Below are 19,766 nucleotides of genomic sequence, written 5' to 3'. Positions count from 1 at the left end.
CCCCACTGTCGGGAGTCCTGAATATGGATTTCCGTGGTTTCCTATTTTCACACCAGGCAAATGCAGGACTGTACCTTAGTTAAGGCCACGGCTGCTTCCTTCCCACTCAGAAGCCTTTCCTATCCCATCGTCGCCTTTAGACCTATTTGTGTTGGTGCGAGGTAAAACAAATTTTAAAAACTACTCCGTACGCAACAGTAATCCCATCTATCGGAGAGGAGAGGCAACAAAAGACACAAAGCACATCACAACAAACAATGGTCAATGTTATGTTAGTGTTGATCAATTTTATGAGCTTTCTATATTGTAGGCCTTCACATTTAGTTTTCTTTCGACTGTGATATTAGGGCGCCTTATAAATTTATTTATAGCATAGACAGTAGTTCCTTATTCTCTGACTTCACATACGGAACAACAGAAATCCAAATTCATGAATATCTCTGTTATCACAGCCGGTATGGTAAAACTATATAACGCGTAAATGATCGAAAATTTAATACCATATAACTTTAGTTATGTAGTATTTATCGACAGGACCACTAATAACATAAATATTTAAGAAATAATTTTAGGCCTTCCCCTAAACTACAATTTCACTCAACGTGAATAAAATTATTTATAGCCTAGATTGTAGCGACTTATTCCCCAACTTTGCATACCGATTTTTATTAAGATAGGACCACTAATAATGTAAATATTTGAAAATTAAATTTTAGACCTTCCTCTAAACTACAATTTCACTCAGCGTGAATAAAATAATTTATGGCCTAGATTGTAGTGACTTATTTTCCGACTTTGCATACCGATTTTCATTAAATTCTCTTTAGCCGTTTTCTAGTGATGCGTGTACATACATACATACAGAAATTATGGAAAATTTAAAAAATGCAGTTCCTTGTTACTGAAGACATGACCGATACAGAAATACCATCCTTTTTAAATTCTGAGCAATGTACAGACAAAACTCTTATTTTATACATATAGACAAGGTATTTGTTAAGATCTTCTTCTTCTTATTTTTAATGTACCATCTTCTAGCGAAAGTTGGCGGTCAACATGGCATATTTGTGATCAAGTCAATACGGATCAAATATCGGCCACTATGGTCAAGATTATTAATACGGAACAGAGACATCGTGTCCAACCCATACCAGTCTACGAGGTTCTTCATCCACAGAGTTTGTCGTCTACCAGGACTCCTACGTCCTTCTATTCTTCCTTGTATAACAAGCTGCAGGATTCTGTACTTATCATTCCGCATTATATGGCCGAAGCATTCCAGCTTCTGCCTTTTAATGCTCTTAAGAAGATAAATACTTTATAATTTCACCTAAGCATTGTAATACAGCTGAAGATGTTCCAAATGGAATGAAACATGTACTGTGTGATTAATTGATTTGTTTAATGCAAATATAAGTATAAAAAAGGTGGAAATTTACTGTTATCGATTCATTGCAAATAGGATTTGATATGGGAAATGAACCTGATTTCTTGCAATACTAATGAGTCCCATAGGGAAGACAGACAAGACGGCCTATAGTAGAGAAACCCCATTGCGTTATAGACTATAATAAGTACATGGGTCCTGTGGACTGGTCAGGCATGATGAACAGTCCTATCAAGGGTGTGGAAAAATCAATGAACCTGTACCCAAAGTTCTTTTTTCACTCACTGGACATCACTGTTCTAAATTCTCATGTCCTCTTCAATGACAAAACTTGACAGAACATCTCTCTAGCAGATTTCCAGCTACAGTTTATAAGGGAACTCATCCAGAAGTACCACGTTTCTAGACAAACTAGTAAATGAGGACGTCCTACATCTGGTGACCAACCAATCAGACTGATGGAGAGACATCCCATGTAGAACCTACTCCAAAGAAGAAATTCCTCACAAGATGCTGCCATGTCTGTTCCAACACAACAACTGGCAAAAAAAAGAGGCGAGAGACCCAGTACATGTGTGTCAAATGTGACGTGACTCTGTGTTCACCCCTGCTTTGAAATGTGCCACACATTAGTGAAGTTTTGAAGATGGACACATTGGAGCGTCTGCTGTAAATAATGAAACAATCTGGTGTAGATTTGTGAGTTGATATTTTAGGACGCTACTTCGTGTTTTCTCTACATTTCTTCTTTTGGCTGACCCTGACACAAATTTAATTTTTCTTAGATTCTTAAATAATGAAATGTTCTTTGACTGCTTTTTATTATGAAATAATTAGTAGAGGCACCTGTTTGTGTTGAACATTTTTGCCTACTTTTGTAAGTTTTAAGTTATTTTGGTATATTTTTAGCTACAGTGAAACTCGGTTAAGAAGTTCCCGCATAAGAAGTTTTCCCGCCTAAGAAGTGTGATATTCTTGGTCCCTTGATCAGTTGCATTAAGACATATGTATATTTTTCCCGTTTAAAGTGTTCTGTTGTAAATATATTTCCCGCTTAAACAGTTCAGATTTTAGAGCCCCTTGAGATAGAAAACGTCCGCTCAAAGCAGCCCGTGGTTAGAACCCTCCAGTCTCCGCGCAAGTTGCACCCTGTGTTAGACCGTGCGCGCGCTCGCGGTGTGTGTCTGGTGTCACGGAACATGTGCGGGCCTGCCACGGCCATATGACGTCGCGCTATGACAACACGGACAGCAGATGCTCACTCTCGACTTGTGGAATCGAATCGAACCCATCAGTCAAAATTTCCACTCCACCGTTCCATCTAGCGGAATAAAATCGAACGGGATTCTCCGTAAGAAACATAAAGTACGCAATGAATGATTTGATAAAACTTTAATGCAGTAATTTGCGGGCCGCGACAGGGTGAAGTCATTAATCGAGGTGGCCTAAACATTAATTAAAAACCGTAAAGTGCATTTGCCCACAACATTACTGTTAACCTACCACAAAACTGAATATTCTAACCTGTCTGATTTTTCATTCCCTTGCTTATTTCCTTCCAGGCATTCTGTCTTACGTTGTTGCAATAATACTTGTGGGCCTTGCCGTAGAGGAAATTACGTTTTTGAACTAAACTGATAAGATTTTCCGTGTCTATTATTAGTGAGATGAATAAAAACAACTTCGCGACTCTATGCAGGAAACAGCCGATTTGCCAGCAGCCAGCTGATACACATGCCGCCAAACAGCCGACCGAAAGATCCCGATCGTGTACGAAGTTGAACGAATGTTGACAGACAACTGGGTGTTGAGGGAGGCACACATAGGCATTGCAATACCACGTGTTGGCATAAAATTGAAAGTTATTTTTAATTTTACCTTTATACGAGCTAAACATTGTATTATCGTGTTACTCGTAATTATTACATCACATTATTAGAACGTAGCACAAGGATGAGGAGACATGAAATAAAATTCTCGCGGGGAAAGAAACTGTTTACGTTTAGATGTGCTAGCGTTGCTACTGCACCTTTATCTCTCCCACGTAATACCCCGGATACATTTCCATGCACTAATTTCTACCAACTTCGAACCTGTGTTTCTTTTCTTCATTACCTATAGCATGAAGAGGATTGAAGCGGGAAAATAAACTCAATACTGGCTTGGCCATGCGGTACTTGTGAAACAGCCAGAAACTACGCCCGTTGCCGTGACAACCAGTAGGAATGCAGGGGCGATTTAGGCCTAGGTTCTAAGAATCTCTTAAGAGTAAGTTGCTAGATTTCCCATTTGCTGCCGTTATCCTTGAAGCAGGTGTCAGGGGTGTGAGGAAGATAGAAAGCACATGCTAACAAACTAGTACACGTCTTGTCTTTGCTTCTTGTAAGCCTAAGCTACGGATTGCTAAGCATAGTGTAGCGTCGTAATTAGTATGAATAGGAGTAGGTGAAGTTAGTTGTACTTGTAATGTCAACGTACAAGCTTTTTTTTAAAAGTGAAAATGAGCGCAACTCAGAGGAAAGAGATCAAGCGAAAGGCACTAACAATAAAAGACCAAGTGGAGATTATAAGGAAAGTGGCGTCATCTACACTTTCTCGTGTTGCTTTGGCAAAGGAGCTGGGGATGCCGCCGTCTACTTTGAACGATATTATAGCGAAGAAAGAAGAGATATCTGCTTCTGCAGGGAATACTTCAGCAAATTGTAAGGAAGTTAAATCTGAAAAGTACGATGAAATAGAATAAGTTCTGCTAATATGGTTTAAACAACAGCGAAGTTTAAACATACCTTTCAGTGGGACTATTGTGCAGGAGAAAGCCTCATGCAAATTAAGGGTACCTTTTACCGCGTCGAGCGGGTGGCTGGAACGCTTTAAAAATCGAGCCGGCATCGTTTACAATGCCGGCCCCGTGGTGTAGGGGTAGCGTGCCTGCCTCTTACACGGAGGCCCCGGGTTCGATTCCCGGCCAGGTCTGGGATTTTTACCTGGACCTGGTTCGAGGTCCACTCAGCCTACGTGATTAGAATTGAGAAACTATCTGACGGTGAGATAGCGGCCCCGGTCTAGAAAGCCAAGAATAACGGCCGAGAGGATTCGTCGTGCTGACCACATGACATCTCGTAATCTGCAGGCCTTCGGGCTGAGCAGCGGTCGCTTGGTAGGCCAAGGCCCTTCAAGGGCTGTAGTGCCATGGGGTTTTTGGTTTTCGCTTACAAAACAATTTGTTGCGAAGCAGAGAGTGTAAGTTCGGAGGGAAGGGAAGTGTGGAAGGACATGGTTCTGCGTGCTAAAATAATCAAACCTTGCAACGTTTTTATATAACTTAATATGTTCCCTTCTCTTATCAAATATATTTATAATATGGTATGTTCAATTATTTTACTTTATCTCTAAAAATATTGTCATGATAATCAAATTTTTATATTGTGGCTTTCTGTAAGCAGCTCTTATATATCGGCCTATTTCGGTATTGTTCACAAACAAGGAAATCTGTTGGCTGTGTGTTTCACAGTACAGAATAAGTTTTTGGGCATTACCCCTTTTAAGAAGTTTCCTGCTTAAGAAGTTTTTTTTTTGCAGTCCCTTGAAAAACTTCTTAACAGAGTTTCACTGTATTTTTATTTTATTTCATCAATAATTTTGCTTAATTCTATTTCCAATTTTCAGCAATAACAGGTAAACCAAGAACTTAGTTGATAACATATTTGCAGTATAACAACGTTGTATTTTTGCATAAGTACATATACATGAGTTATGCTTCTGCTTAGAACTCATACATAGAGTTCGTGGTTTATAGCATTTAAAAATCAGAGATTTAGCGTTTTGATTTTCAAATTTAGCATTTTGTAGCAAATTGGTTAAAAATATGCATAATTTGATAATCAAAACCGACTTTCAACCTATTAGCTCGTGTTACGTACATTTAGTATGTGTTGAAGAGATGTTAAGTACAGAACAAAAATGGCCAACCGGACCCCAGTGGGATTCGAGCCCACAACCTTTGAATTCACTATAGAAAAGATAAACATCAACATAAGACTGCAAGAAGTATTAACGCACACACACGAATATGCCTATTTACAAATTTACAAACACAATTTTAAAGTGAAAAATACTATTCTGAACGTATTTATTTATCACAGTACAACACACCTACAAGGAACAGGAATTTCAATGACAACATGCCATTTGTTTAAACAGTGTCCTCCTTCATTCGAGACCGCCTATCAGTTACAATTATCTTGTACTTGCTAAAAAAAAAATTCCTCATCGACACTGTTCGTGGAGGCCTAAATAAACAGCAGTGCTGGCGAAGCAAAGGAAGGACTGCAAAACATTTTTTTTCTTCAAGTCTTTGATTGCAAAGTTGGCACATCAATATAGGCCTATCTGTATCGCTTACATAAAACTGTCCCGATTTGTGACTCTCAGCATGCTGTTTGATCATCACTTCACTTCTACCCAGGGTTACCAGACAATAAAATAAATCGCTACCATACTTTAAAACAGGAACTACTGCTCAACACCAATGTCAAGAATAACCGACTATGATCAAGGGTCAACACAAAGAGAATGAACGTGTGTGCTTGAAAGTGTATTTTGTCGTTGCCGGGACAAAACCTCCTGTGTGATAATATTTTTGGAGATATACTGGCCCGATGCACATACATCATGAAGAGCGAGAATGCCTTGACAACATTCACACAATATTGCACCTTAGCTGACAGAACCTCACCGGCCAAACTTCTGAGCTAAAATATTATCACATAGGAGGTTTTGTCCCGGCAACGACGATTTGCTGTTTGATTGATTGCTCTTTGCAGTGCTCTTCGGCCAGTGAAACATATTCCACACATTGAATGATTTAACCCTTTGGCCCACCATTACTTGTGAAAGGAAACATTCCCTTGCGTACCATTTATGTATTTTTTCGTCACTTTAACATAAATTTGACTAATCACATACATAAGAATACACTGAGCAAAGTGAGCTTTTAGCTCGTCTATAGTAACAGGAAACTAATGTTTTTGTTTGTAAGAATTAGTTTCAAGGGAAGCAGATAAATTAGCAAGAAATATAGAGGCATAGGCATTGGTTTCCTTAGTAAAATGATCCCAGAGCTGTGGGGTTAGAAATTCATTCCCTGCGTCCATTTCTTTCGGACTATTTTCCAACGCTCCCCCCCTCACTATAGAGTGAATTTCAGAAACTGGTTTGCATGTTACAGAAACAGGCTTATTGTCAACAAGATCATAATTCCAAGTATCATTTTACTAGACTTTTCACCCGTTCTTGTTGCATTCTGGTTTTGTCAGGTAGTTTCAATTGGCACTATCATCTCGAAACTCAAATCAGAATCACTTTCATCACTGTCAGTTGAAGAAGTATTTTCACTCTCCAGAGAATCATTTCTACTTTCAACATCACTATCTTCAAGCCAGTTACGAATAACCTCATCCATGCCGCAATGGATGCCGCCATGATTGTTTACAACAAGCGGCAAACTGAGGTGATTGTTATTTTCCGTACTTAACCTCAGAGGTACTATGTTCACAGGGAAAATAGCTTCTGGTATCATCTGACATCAATCAGGTAGGCTGCAAAATAAACAGAATAAATCTCTCTGACCACCTAACCGTGATAATGAACTTATAAATGTTCCGTGCACCAGGACGGAAGTGTCCACCAGAGTATGTTACCGCCTTATGATCGCAATGGGTGCCGTAATAATTCTTTCTCCTGAAATAAATAACAAACATATATCGCATTTTTAAGAAAAATGCATCGTTTTTTAAAAGATATATGTTTATTTCGTATAAAACCGAGAATTTCGCATCTATTTCGCATTTTGAACAAATTTTGCATTTTATCGCTAATTCAAAATCACTAAAAACCACTCATATGGATCATATAAGAAGAAGGCACATACACTGACAAAGTTTCAACGTATTTTGCATTTATTGCAAATGCTAAAAATCACAAACTATACTCATACAGTATTACACATTATATCAAAGCATGGAAATTTTAAAAATTGTATAAGCTGTCACTTTAACAAGTAGGGCCTAGCCTAAGTTTTTAATTTAAGCATCAGTCTTAAAAGAGAGAGGTATCACGAGTTCCATATTACTGGGAGTCAGAGCTGTTCTCCTGGCAGACATTACATTACAATACATTGAGAATAGCCTCTCACTATCAACATTACTGACTGATCACGAAGATACTCTCCACGGTACTCAACACTTTTAAACCATGAGTTCCACCCGGTGATCACAGGAATAGGGAAGAGTTTAGCTTTACTGGGTTTGTCTTCTTATTTCTGTTTCAAGAATTGAATGTATGCATGCTTTCTCTTCCGTGTATTAAGGAAGATGTGTTTTGCCCGTACAACACATTGGTTCAAAGCACTAAGCTCCACTGCCCATGCACTGCCCACCAAATTCAGTTTACAAGCCCAGCACTGCATGTGCGCTAAACCTTCTGAAACTAAAATCGTAACTGCATTTATGCACTTGCCTATGTAACGTGCTGAATCTGAAGTTACAGAAACTACATTCTGGTACTGAATTTCAAGTTTGTGAATTACATTCATAATCGCCTGTGAACAAGCTGTAGCATTAGCATTTGCAATAACTTTCACTACCCCTACAAATAACTTCTGCACTGTTCTATCTCCACAACTAAAAACTTTTACCAGAACTATAAACATACAATGCCCCTTTTGTTATCAGTCGTTTCATCATACAGAATTGAAACTCTCATCTTTCACGGCTTCTTTTAATCTTTTCTCCTCTTCTTTGATGCTTCGAGGTAGAGAACCTTCCCACAGTCTTCCAGCTGTGGGCAAGTCTCCAGCAATAGGCCTAATATTAGAGGGCTCTTTAACATCATGTGAATGAATTAAACGATTTATAATTTTAAGTAAATGAGGGATCCAGCATGCATTTTCTAGACCTAAATGTCATTTAACGAGAAAACTAGCATAACCGCACAAAGTTATTAGAAAAACATAACCTCAAATTTCTTCCTCAGAAAAATTGTATAGTATTGCACAAACGTGGTATATATTTCTCCACCCACTCTCTCATCTTTGAATGATCAACTTTTTCCAGTGGGATATTTGCCTCCATAAAAACTTGAGTTATAGATAAAATGAATTCGTCTTGAATGAATATTAAATTTTCACGACCACATTGTAATTGAAACAGACTTTCAATGTATTAGGTCGTGTTACGTACATGTAGTACGTGTCGAAGAGATGTTAAGTACAGAACAAAAATGGCCAGCCGGACACCAGTGGGATCCGAACCCACAACCTCCCGATTTCGCGTCGGTTGCTCCACCAATTGAGCTATGGTGGCCTAGGCCATCTTTATTCTGTTTGAAAGGATCTGAGCTACAGGTCTGGCACTGCTGCTAGCACACTGTAGAGTGCGTTTAAGTCGCCCGTTGTGGGGCATGTCAATGAATATTAAATTTTCACGACCGCATTGTAATCGAAACAGACTTTCAACGTATTAGGTCGTGTTACGTACATGTAGTACGTGTTGAAGAGATGTTAAGTACAGAACAAAAATGGCCAGCCGGACACCTCCTGTTGTCTTTAGTGCCTTTTCCTTGTTCTTCTTATGTGAAAATCTGTCATTCAAGTGTTTCAGACACAAGTCCTTGCTCTGCCACTCAATTCGCACATTGCAGTATTTGCATATCAGTATCTTTCTAGTTTTGCCAAACACGTAATATCTTTCCGATGCAAATTCTTCTTCTCGATCAAAAACTGTCACAACCATTTTAATAAACTGAGCAAAAAATAGGAAATTAAACACACCGACCAGCAGCGATTTTCAACAGGCAAGAGGACACCATCACTCAGTCACGTAATTATGAATACGATAAATTTCTCGCTTCCCAGGAAGCTAATGTAGTGATAATCGGTATACTATATCTCAGCTCTTGATACATATCGAACAGGTACACAGTCGATTGTGGCACCGATTATCGGATTTTATTGCCACAACTCACCTCAAATCTCCGTAGTTAACTTCAAAAGATGCAATCCCGAATAATTTCGTACATTATGTCACGATTTTGCTTAAATGCAAATAGTTTCATGTTTTTGAGCCAAATTTGTAAAATTTTGCAAAAAATTTGCGATTTCATGCTTTGCAAAAAACAGGTGCCTCTAATAATTAGTCAAACCCGATCTATTCAAGGCAATGACCAGTGAGTACTTTGGGTATTAAGGAAATTCTGATTTGTAAAATAGCTAAAATGTGTGACTTTCGTAATTTTTGAAAGAGCGTTGGGCAATTTGGAGAGAATTTAGCACTTAGGAATATCAAACTTTTTACAGAAAAGAGTATTTTTAGCTCCTATGTACAACCCTAATTGTCATTGTTCTTAATTTTTGTGAAATAAACAAAAACACAAACGGAAAGCTGTTCTAGAATTCTTTTGCCAGTTCATATGCAAGTTATCATTTTTGCACTCTTTTTATATATTTCATGTATTTTGAGACAATATATTTTAAAAAATAATTCAATATGGAGGGTTCTGATAGTCACTCACAATATTAGCAGTGAAAAGGTTATATGAAACAGCAATAATATCATCTAAAATTTTAGTCAGATCAGTTGATCAGTCCATGGCAATACAGTGGTTCCCATTGCACTAACATTTTAAAAATCTTGATCAAACTGCTACTAGCCCTGAATGATCAACACACATTCCATTTTGAATCTGCCCTATTGTTTTCTTTCGAAGCACTCCGAAATTTATCCCGTCTTGTCAGTAATAATAGACTCGCGTCCAGTGACATGCTTGCCGCTTGCTCCAATGAACTGTAATAAACACCGTCACGTCCTTGGTAAAGAGCAATCAAAATTTCAATACCGTACAGTAAAACTCTGTTAAGAATTTTTTCAAGAGACAACTCAAAAAGAAATTCTTATGCAGAAAGCTTATTAAAAGGCTTTCTAGACCGGGGCCGCTATCTCACCGTCAGATAGCTCCTCAATTCTAATCACATAGGCTGAGTGGGCCTCGAACCAGCACTCAGGTCCAGGTAAAAATCCCTGGCCTGGCCGGGAATCGAACCCGGGACCTCCGCGTAAGAGGCAAGCACGCTACCCCTATACCACGGGGCCGGCTGAAAAATTCTTATACAATTCCTTAACAGTTGTATAGTTAATACACTGACCGTCTTACTAATAAAATGTCCTTATACAGTTGTTTAACACTTGTATAGTTATAGAGTGAATAAACCCTGTATAAGCATTGTATATTTTTTTTTACTAATGAACGTGGTTTACACATTGTATTACTAAACAGCACCTATACATTCGTTAGAAGTTGTAGGAATCTCTTCCTGCAGTTCACTGACGTATTTTGAACGTTCACCACCTTTATGATATACAACCTGTGACAAAATTCAGTGAATAGCCCTGTACTATCAACATAGATGAACGATGCACGACAGTGACCGCAATGTCCTTCGAAATAGTCCCCTCCCATAACTATGCACTGCTGAGATCGGCGATACATCCTGGAAACTTTGCAAGGCGGCTTTTTTTGGGATGGTGGAGCTGTTTGACAATATTGGCTGTGGGTGGGCGAGCGCTATCGTGGACAAAAACCATCAAGCTTGTTGTGCATACTGGGGTCGTACCCTGCGTAGACATTTCATGAAACAGGTCAAAATTCCCTTGGGTAGAAATTCCTTGTGGATAATGCCTTGACTATCGAAAAAGGTGATGAGCATCGTTTTGATGCGTGACTTTTCTGCTCTGACCTTTTTCCGACGAGGGGATCCTGGAGAGCGCCATTTCATGCTTTGCCGTTTCGTTTCACCGGTCCCAATAAACAGGTTGTAACTACTTTTTACTACGGAGTATTGAAAGGTGGATCCTTCCCTATAATATTGTACATCTTCTTATTTCTCGTTTCACAGGGTCGTACCTCTGAGACACCACGTTTCATCCTCAGTGACAATACAGTTCAAGAAATTTGGTGTCGCATCTGCCGTTTCGACAAAATCCTGTGAAGCCTCTAAACGTACCTGCTTCTGATCGTCAGTCAAGTGATGTAGCATAAGACGAGAACACGTTTTCCTCTTACCTAACTTCCGGGTAACGATTTGACACACAAATTCACGGTTAATCTGCAGTTCATCCGCTATCGTGTGCACTGTTAATTGCCAATTGTTCGTGATTAATGTCTTCGCCTCCTCAACGTTTTCGTCACTGACGGCGGTCGCTGGTATTCCCCTATGGGCGTTGTCAGAAACACTTTCCAGGCCTCCTTGAAAACGGGCGAACCACTCGTACACACTTCAAGGACAGTGCTTGATCTTCATAAACACGTATAAGCATCGCATGTGTTTCTTTCAGTGTCTTGCCAAGCTTAAAACAAAACTGTACATTGATCTTTTGGTCATTCATGTTCCTGTTCGCCGTTCTGAACCAACGCACTAAACACGCACTGTGTCAGACAGGTCTTACACGGCACATACATCATGCTCAACTGAACACCTTTGGGAGCAGGTGGTCAAAACATGCTGCTACGCCAGTATTGCCAGATCGACCCGTTCTGACTTCAATCACCGAACTTTATTGTTCACAGGTTGTACATTTAATTTTCTGATACTTAAATCTTACTTCCTTCTTTCCTATATTCCACTCTTGCCATGATTTCTTCTTTTGTTCAACAACCTCCTTCACCTTTTCATTCCACCAAGGTGTCTCCTTTTCCTTCACTCTCGCCAAAGTTCTGCCAATATTTGTGAAGTCACAGGTCTCTAGCGGTGATAAGTTAACCATCTAATCTGTGTCTGAATGCTGCCGACATCTTCTGAGCCTAGCAGTAACTACTGCCGTGAAAATTGGCTCGAGGATATATCCGTGTTCCGCTCGGGAATAATAAAGTGTCACATTAAACTTTTAGAAAACGTACACTTCCTATCACATTTAACTTTTAGAAAACAGACTTCCTATTGACACAAGTTTTATAAAAACAGTACCATTTAAATTAGAGATAAGATGTTTATAAAACTTAAAATAGCAGTATTTAACATTATAATACAGAAATCAAAAGAATGTGTGTGTGACTGAATATAAAGATCAGTGACATCATAATGAACTGTTGAACAATTTTAGACTTTCACATTTCTCATCCAAGCACATTTTAACACAACACTGTATCAATGTAACTTAGAATTAGTCATCTCAAATTAGATTAAGTAATATTTTAACATTATATGTTATTTTTTAAAAAGATAAAGGTTCTTCAGCAGCTGAAGATTATCCATACATAAGGTCAAAACCGGTACTGCAATGTAAAAGGTTTTAAGTACCTTATAATAAATAATAGTACTGATTAGGTGGAAAGTCCAATCTTTATACTTGTTATCAAAAAATGTTATCTCATTATCTGTTTCTGAGGAAGGTGTTTACGAGGGATACTGCCCAGATGGTGAAAGGAATGTCCCACCACATCCCTGTCTTCATATAGCCAGGCAGTGTGCTTGTGTAAAATACGGTTACCTGATTATCTGTTAGTCAGAAAGTTTCTTACAAGGGATGTCCAACACGCAGGCAAAGCTAATTTTGCTTGAGATGTTTAAAAATTATACTTAATTTCAAATGTATGTGCTGAAATATGCTGCTATGCCTAGAATATGCAGTAAATCCAATAAACCCACAAAATATGCATTTGTATATGCATATGCATTTTCAAAAAATCCAGTCTCTGCATATCAGTATTAGACTTGTTACTCAATATCTGCAGTTTTGGTACACAATGCCTCTGCAAATAATATGAGTTATGGTTTTATTGATCATTAATTCGTTGCTGCTCTTTTCTTATTTCCAGGCTTGACACTGTCTGATCAATACTGCCTATACTGAACGTTATTATCATAGCATCAAAATATTTTGTGACTTTAGTATAGACATCCACCACAGCCGGGAAACTGGAGTTGGGGAATGATGATGATGGGTATCGACATCAAAACATCACATCGAATGTAGTATCGCAAAGTCTGTCTTTGTGTGTAAGTGAGTGAAAAATAGATCTGGTGTAGGTGTCATCTCAGCGTGACATCCCGTAGCCTTGGTAAGGACAGACTGGCTCGGTGATGTTAGTGACTCGCTGCAAGCGGGCGAACGATCAAACAAAGAGTGTAACTTACGTGGAGACAGGAGAGTTCTAACCATGAGCTGCATTGTGCATCAAGGGGCTCTAAAACTAGAATGTTTAACTTGGAAAGCTTTTTATACCGGAACACTTTAAACGGGAAAAATATATGTATATCTTAATGCGACCAATCAAGGGACCGAAAATATCACACGTCTTAGGTGGGTAAACTTATTATATGGGAACTCCTTAAGCAAGTTTTACTGTATGCAATATTAGAGAATAAGGATGGGCAAGTCAACCAAACATTTTAGTAATTATTATCGGAACTGAAACCTAGGAATGCAGTTCCAGGCAGATACCTTGTGTTTAGTGCTGGCATAATGTTACTCATATGTGTAAGCGTGTTTCAGTGTAACTCAAATATCCGAGTAGTTAATGGTGCTGCTATTCTTTTACGAAAGGTATTCAACTTTATATTTTTGTTTCTCTTTAGTTTATCCAGCTTTCTTCTTATCCAACACTCATCAAGAAGGAAGATTTGTCAAGACTGCCCTTCAATGACTGTTCAAGCCTACCCTTCTGGTGAAACTGTGAAGCAGAAACTAGCTTGTCGGTGGGCAGAGAAGAAATCGGTGGAAGATACGGGACTGATGAGGAGAGAGACCACCTACTTGTAGATGACAATGTGTGTGAAGATGTGAAGATTGCCCTCTTGTGTTTTCTTTGTAATTCTCCCTTTTTCCACACTGACCTGTCATTGTTTATTCCACTTACCCTATCTTTCTATATGTATCTTAACTATATGAGTGTTCTACAGCGTGCCAAAAGAGTGTCTTCCCATTTTACTTTCAAAAATAAAGAAGATCAAAGCAAATGAATGTTTTCCCCACTTACAACAAACATTTCATACAGTATATTCAAGTTGTCCTTCATGTTGATTAAAAGCAATTTGTGACTGAAATATAAATACATGCACCGTGAATTCATTCATATATGCCTGAAAATATTTAAACAGACTGAAATAAATTATAAATAAGCTGTACCTGATTTTCTGTTTGTGAAATACTTGGTGATTTATGAATACCCGCAGCATGTAAAATGTCTCTTCCAAAGCTGCTATCCATGTTGGAGCTGGAATCCATCTCTTCAGAACTAAACAAGAAAAGAACAAAACAAAAAATTTACTTTCCATGGAAACATCAGAAATGTCCAACCATTTTTAGTCCCAAGGCTAGCTATCTGAAAAGTACAAGGTTGCTCTGGAAAGATCTGAAGCAACCAATATAAGATTAGGAAGAAGATAGAAATGTACAATGACCAGCAAGGAAAGAGAAAGTAACAAAAATAAAGAAAGAATATACACATTTGACATACATTTCACAAATTCTTCCAGAACTTACTCCCTTCTTCCCACCCTCTTGCCCTTACAGAATCCAAAGTTGAACATACAATGGTGCTCAAGTTTAGGAAGTCACCTGGCCTTAACATAAGACAACTGCTCCTTTTTTGCCCTTCTGTTGCCTCATCTATCTTCCTGCTTACTTTAACTCACAAGAGAATCTATTTTTCAACAATGGTCATCACTAGGGATAGAATTTTACATTAACCATTGAAGAGGGAGAACAAAATGGTAATCACATTGTGAGAAGGAAGTATATTGTGGAGAAGTTGCACTGGTGGCTGTGTAACAGGACATCACTTCATTCGCAGGAGAATCAACGAGAAGTAGATAAATCCAAATCCTTTAAAAAGCTCCAAAATTACACCACTTGAAAACGTACCCTGGTTATGAATGAACTCTGCAGTAGAAGCCAGATATTTATCCACATACTCAAGGTTAATTCGATGGAGTGGAATGTACAGGTTAGGAAAAATCAATGAACAACAAGAATTGCAACGGTCAACAATATATATTACAAATTGAATCTTTGGTAATATCATACTGATTCACAGTTTCTTTAAATACCACCCTCTTGTTTTACATATATATTGAATAAAGATTACCCTTTACGATACTTGACCAATTACAGTTTCATGCTATCACTAACCTCAACAACATAAGTAATCACAACTTGATTTACAAAAAAAAAGATCTTTAAATACTAAAAAAATAGATCACTAATATCCATTGGTTATATTTATAGTCTGTTTCCGTGACCTTTCTAGTTTGACTACTCCTTGAGATTACATTATTTAACCCTTATCATTTTGACAAGTTGACTCCTTAATGGCCGGTTTCACCAAGCTTCATTTATGAATTTGATGACCGTTTAACTTTGACGATTCGTTTATCATCCATTTTTTTCATTTCTTCGATGTCTGTCTACTTTGACGATCGTCAAACATACTGTCAATTTTGCAGCGCCGATTTACAACCTTCAAACTCGACGATTCGTTTAAACTGATGTCACTGAGTTGTAAACACTGTAGTATTCAGTAGTAGTTGGAAATTACAGATCTATTTTAAAGTGTTTTAAGCATTTTGGCATTTTACAGGAAGTGTTAAAGCATTTCACAGAAAGTTATCTAGAAGATCATGAATGTGGGAGACAAATTTAATGCTGAATATAGAATGGAAAATCTGGGACCTGAACATGCAATTCCTGACCGTAATGATCATTTCTTCTCAATAGATGACTTCAGTTTTGTAACTAGGTACAGACTTTCCAAGAGAGTATTATTTAAACTTTTAGAGCAAATTGAAAATAGAATGGAATATCTTACTAATAGAAACCGTCCGTTAACACCCATACAACAACTACTTTTAACTCTACGTTTTTATGGTTCTTTTCAATTGGTACTAGCAGATGTGAATAGTGTACCTAAATCAACAATTTTTGCTATATTAGGAAAGTTTCTGAAGCAACTGGTCCTTGAGACCCCTGTATGTGAATTTTCCTGAAGGTGATGAAGCTCGTTCAGTTATTCGCGATTTTTATATGATAAGCAACTTCCCTGAAGTAATAGGTGCCAACAACTGTACACATATACCTGTACTGTCTCCTGGTGGACATAATGCAGAAGTTTTTCGCAACAAAAAGTCCTATTTCTCAATTAATGTACAGACTATTTGTGATGCTAATTTCCTAATAAGGAATATTGTTGCTAGAGGGCTGGATCGGTTCATAACAGTTTTATTTTTGATAATTCTGAAATAAGAATGAAATTTGAGATGGGAAGAATCCAAGACGGACATCTCCTAGGGGATAATGGATATCGACTTACACATTTTCTTCTTACGCCATTCTTAAATCCACGAAATCAAGGCAAGGAAAACTACAACAGAGGACATATTAAGACAAGAAACACTGTTGAATGACAATATGGAGTATGGAAAAGGAGATTTCCGGCCTTATCACTGGGTTTAAAAACAAAAGTAACGACATCTTCGTCTGTCACAGTGGCTACCGCTGTGCTACATAATATTGCTATGCAAACAAAGGAAGATGATCCCCCCCCGCAAGATGAAGTACTCCATCACTACCTAGAAGAAAAAAACGACTTAACAGGAATTATTTAGTCTTTGAGGAAATTAATGAAGGCCTACCTGGCTTAGCTGATCAAGATGGACCGCCAGTTGTTAATCGGAACAGAATAGTTGAAAACCATTTCCATTAAGACACTGCTTTAAAAGTGGTATAAATTTAAAACATAAGAGTTCTGTATCACTAATCTATACATATAAAGCAAGATGTACTGACTGACTGACTGATAATCAATGCACAGCAAAACCTACTGGAGATAATTGCATGAAAATTTGAGGACATGTTCCTACCGTAGTGAAGATGCGCACTAAGAAAGGATTTTAAAAGTTCCTATTTTAAACGAGTGAAAAGGGATGAAATGTGGTTTTACATTTCTGTTCAATATATCCGTTTTTGTGAAAAATATCGTACATATATATTCATTCAATCTTCCAAATCGTCTCAATAGTCAGCAAAAATCTTGCATTTGTTGGAAAGTCAACAGAAATATATTTATTTTCAAGATTTTCCAGATGAAATACTTCCCTTGCTTGCATGAACATTTGGCTTTTGCCAATCAAAATGGCCGCAGCACTTTTCAACATATAAGTGTACGTGCCAATTCACTCCGCTTTTGTGTATTTCAAGATGGTAATCAACCAAGTCCTTAATGAAAATAAAATACAATTACAGTAGAACCTCGATAATTCAAAATCGGTTAATTCAAAATCTCGCCTAATTCGAAGCAGCTCTCATTCCCGGAAACATGAGGCACGGTTTTGCATGTTATTTAAATCGTTTAATTCGAAATACGCATAATTCGTAATTCGAAGAACAATGTCAGTCCCGTTACCGAAATTCAGACTTTTAATTCAAAGCTGCCTTTACATTTTGAAAAAAGAAAAAGTATTTTACGGAGTAATTTAAACTAAAAATTTCTCCGCGTCATGAAAGAACGCGTCTTCCGGAACGTGAAGGGGTAACTTTGCGCGCTTTCACCCACTTCGGCGTGTCTACAGTGTGCTTAATATCTGCTATGTTCGAGCAGAATCGTAATTATTTTGTATTCGGAGTTTTTAGGAATGCCATAATTCACAATATCACGTAGCAGGCAGTGTGCGGAGAGGTAGAATCCGCGAACTCTGGCGATGCAGACAGTTGGCGAAAAAGTGTGGCTTATAGCCTATAATCAATTCGTACGCACCAATATTGTCAATGCCGATGAAACTACATTATTCGTTTGTTTTATTTTTTTAAATGCTGAGGCCAAATGGACTTATGGTTTTAAAGGAGAGAATTGCCAGCCGGCAAATGTACTTTGTTGCTATGCAGTGCACAGTGCACACGGAAGCGAGAGACTTCCTTTCCATCATAGGAAAGTTCTAAAAGCCACGATGTTGAAGGGAGTCGGGCACTTTCCATGCCAGTACAAGGCATCTAAAAATGCAGACAGTACAGTAGGCCTAATCCAAAAAGTAAAACATTTGCGCAGGGTAGCCAGCATAATTTTTCCTCGTCTTTGAATCGTGTTTTCTTCCTTTCGTTGCGTGAGGTTATGTTTGTCATTGTTTTATACAAGAGCATTATCTGAATAATGTAAATGCACCTTGTTGGATAAATTTCTGAAATAGTGATTGCCATGGCATTTGAAAAGTTTAAACTGAGAACCAAGATGATTGCATACATTAATGGGTCTTAGAAATGCCATGGCGAGAAATCATACAAGTATAGTCACTGTACTGTTGTTGTAATGTGGACAGAAGCGAGAGACTTTCTCCCCTCGTCATAGGAAAGTTCGATAAGCTGCGATGTTTTAAGGACATCGGGTACAATTCCGTGCAAGCACAAGGCATCAAAAATGCATACAGTACAGTAATCCATTTAATAAAGCACTTGCACAGGGGAGCCAGTATAGATTTATCCTCGTCTTTCAATCATGTTTTCTTTCGATTTGATTGTGTGAGGTTATGTTTGCCGACGAGTTATCCAAGTGCATTATTTGATTACTGTAAATGCACCTTGTTGTATACATTTGGAAATAGTTTTTTTCCATGATATTTGAGAGCTTTAAACTGTGAATCAAGGTTAACTGCATGCAGTAACGGGTCTTAGAATATATTGTTAGGCCGCAAGGGTTGGCATTTCCGAAGTACATGTTGGCGGTTAATTCGAAATCACGTAATTCGAAGTCCGATTTTTACATCCCAACGACTTCGAATTAACAAGGTTTTACTGTACCAGTATATAGGCCTACATATACAAATGTTTGTGAGTGAATTAATGAGCGGCTACTTCACGCAGCGCTGATAGCGCAACGGTTAACTCAACGGACTGCAGATTGCAGGGATGCAGGTTCGAATCTGCCTCTTGACAGCTTTTTATCACACAGGAATATTGTTTTATTAAGGAGAATTATTACCGTTTTATATTTTGTTAGTGAGTTATGCAGCCGCTTACAGTTAAGAAACAGGCTAGGCGAAAGCAATACCAGTTCTTCCTTCAACATGACCGGCGTGCAAAAGAAATTTAATAGAAGCTACTATTATTACAGGGTGTGCTCGAGGAGAACCAGTGCTCATTCCACAAATACCACTTATACCATCAGATTCTCCATTTGAGTTTAAAAAACTGCAATTTCCAATTAGAGTATGCTTTGCTATGGCAATTAATAAATCCCAAGGCCAGAGTTTAACATTTGCAGGAATCGACCTACGCGAAGGCTGTATTTCCCCACGGACAATTTTATGGTGCCTGTTCCAGAGTAAGTTCTCCAAGTAGCT

The 19,766-nt window shown here is 38.2% G+C and overlaps 1 protein-coding gene across 1 annotated transcript in view; it reads right to left on the bottom strand.

The window, feature by feature from the left end:
• Positions 1–19,766, bottom strand: part of LOC136875936 (anillin-like) — a 332,763-nt gene that overhangs the window by 169,574 nt on the left and 143,423 nt on the right. Inside the window, exons 10-11 of the mRNA XM_068228263.1 lie at positions 14,589–14,674; positions 2,912–2,930 (exon numbers count right to left, since the gene is read on the bottom strand). Of these exons, the coding sequence (XP_068084364.1) occupies positions 2,912–2,930; positions 14,589–14,674 (105 nt within the window). The remainder of the gene's footprint in view (positions 1–2,911; positions 2,931–14,588; positions 14,675–19,766) is intronic.

This window comes from Anabrus simplex, chromosome 6 (genome assembly GCF_040414725.1).
Source record: "Anabrus simplex isolate iqAnaSimp1 chromosome 6, ASM4041472v1, whole genome shotgun sequence".
Taxonomy (NCBI): domain Eukaryota; kingdom Metazoa; phylum Arthropoda; class Insecta; order Orthoptera; family Tettigoniidae; genus Anabrus; species Anabrus simplex.
Note: the sequence above shows the minus strand (reverse complement) of the source record. Positions and strands in the feature narration are given on the sequence as shown.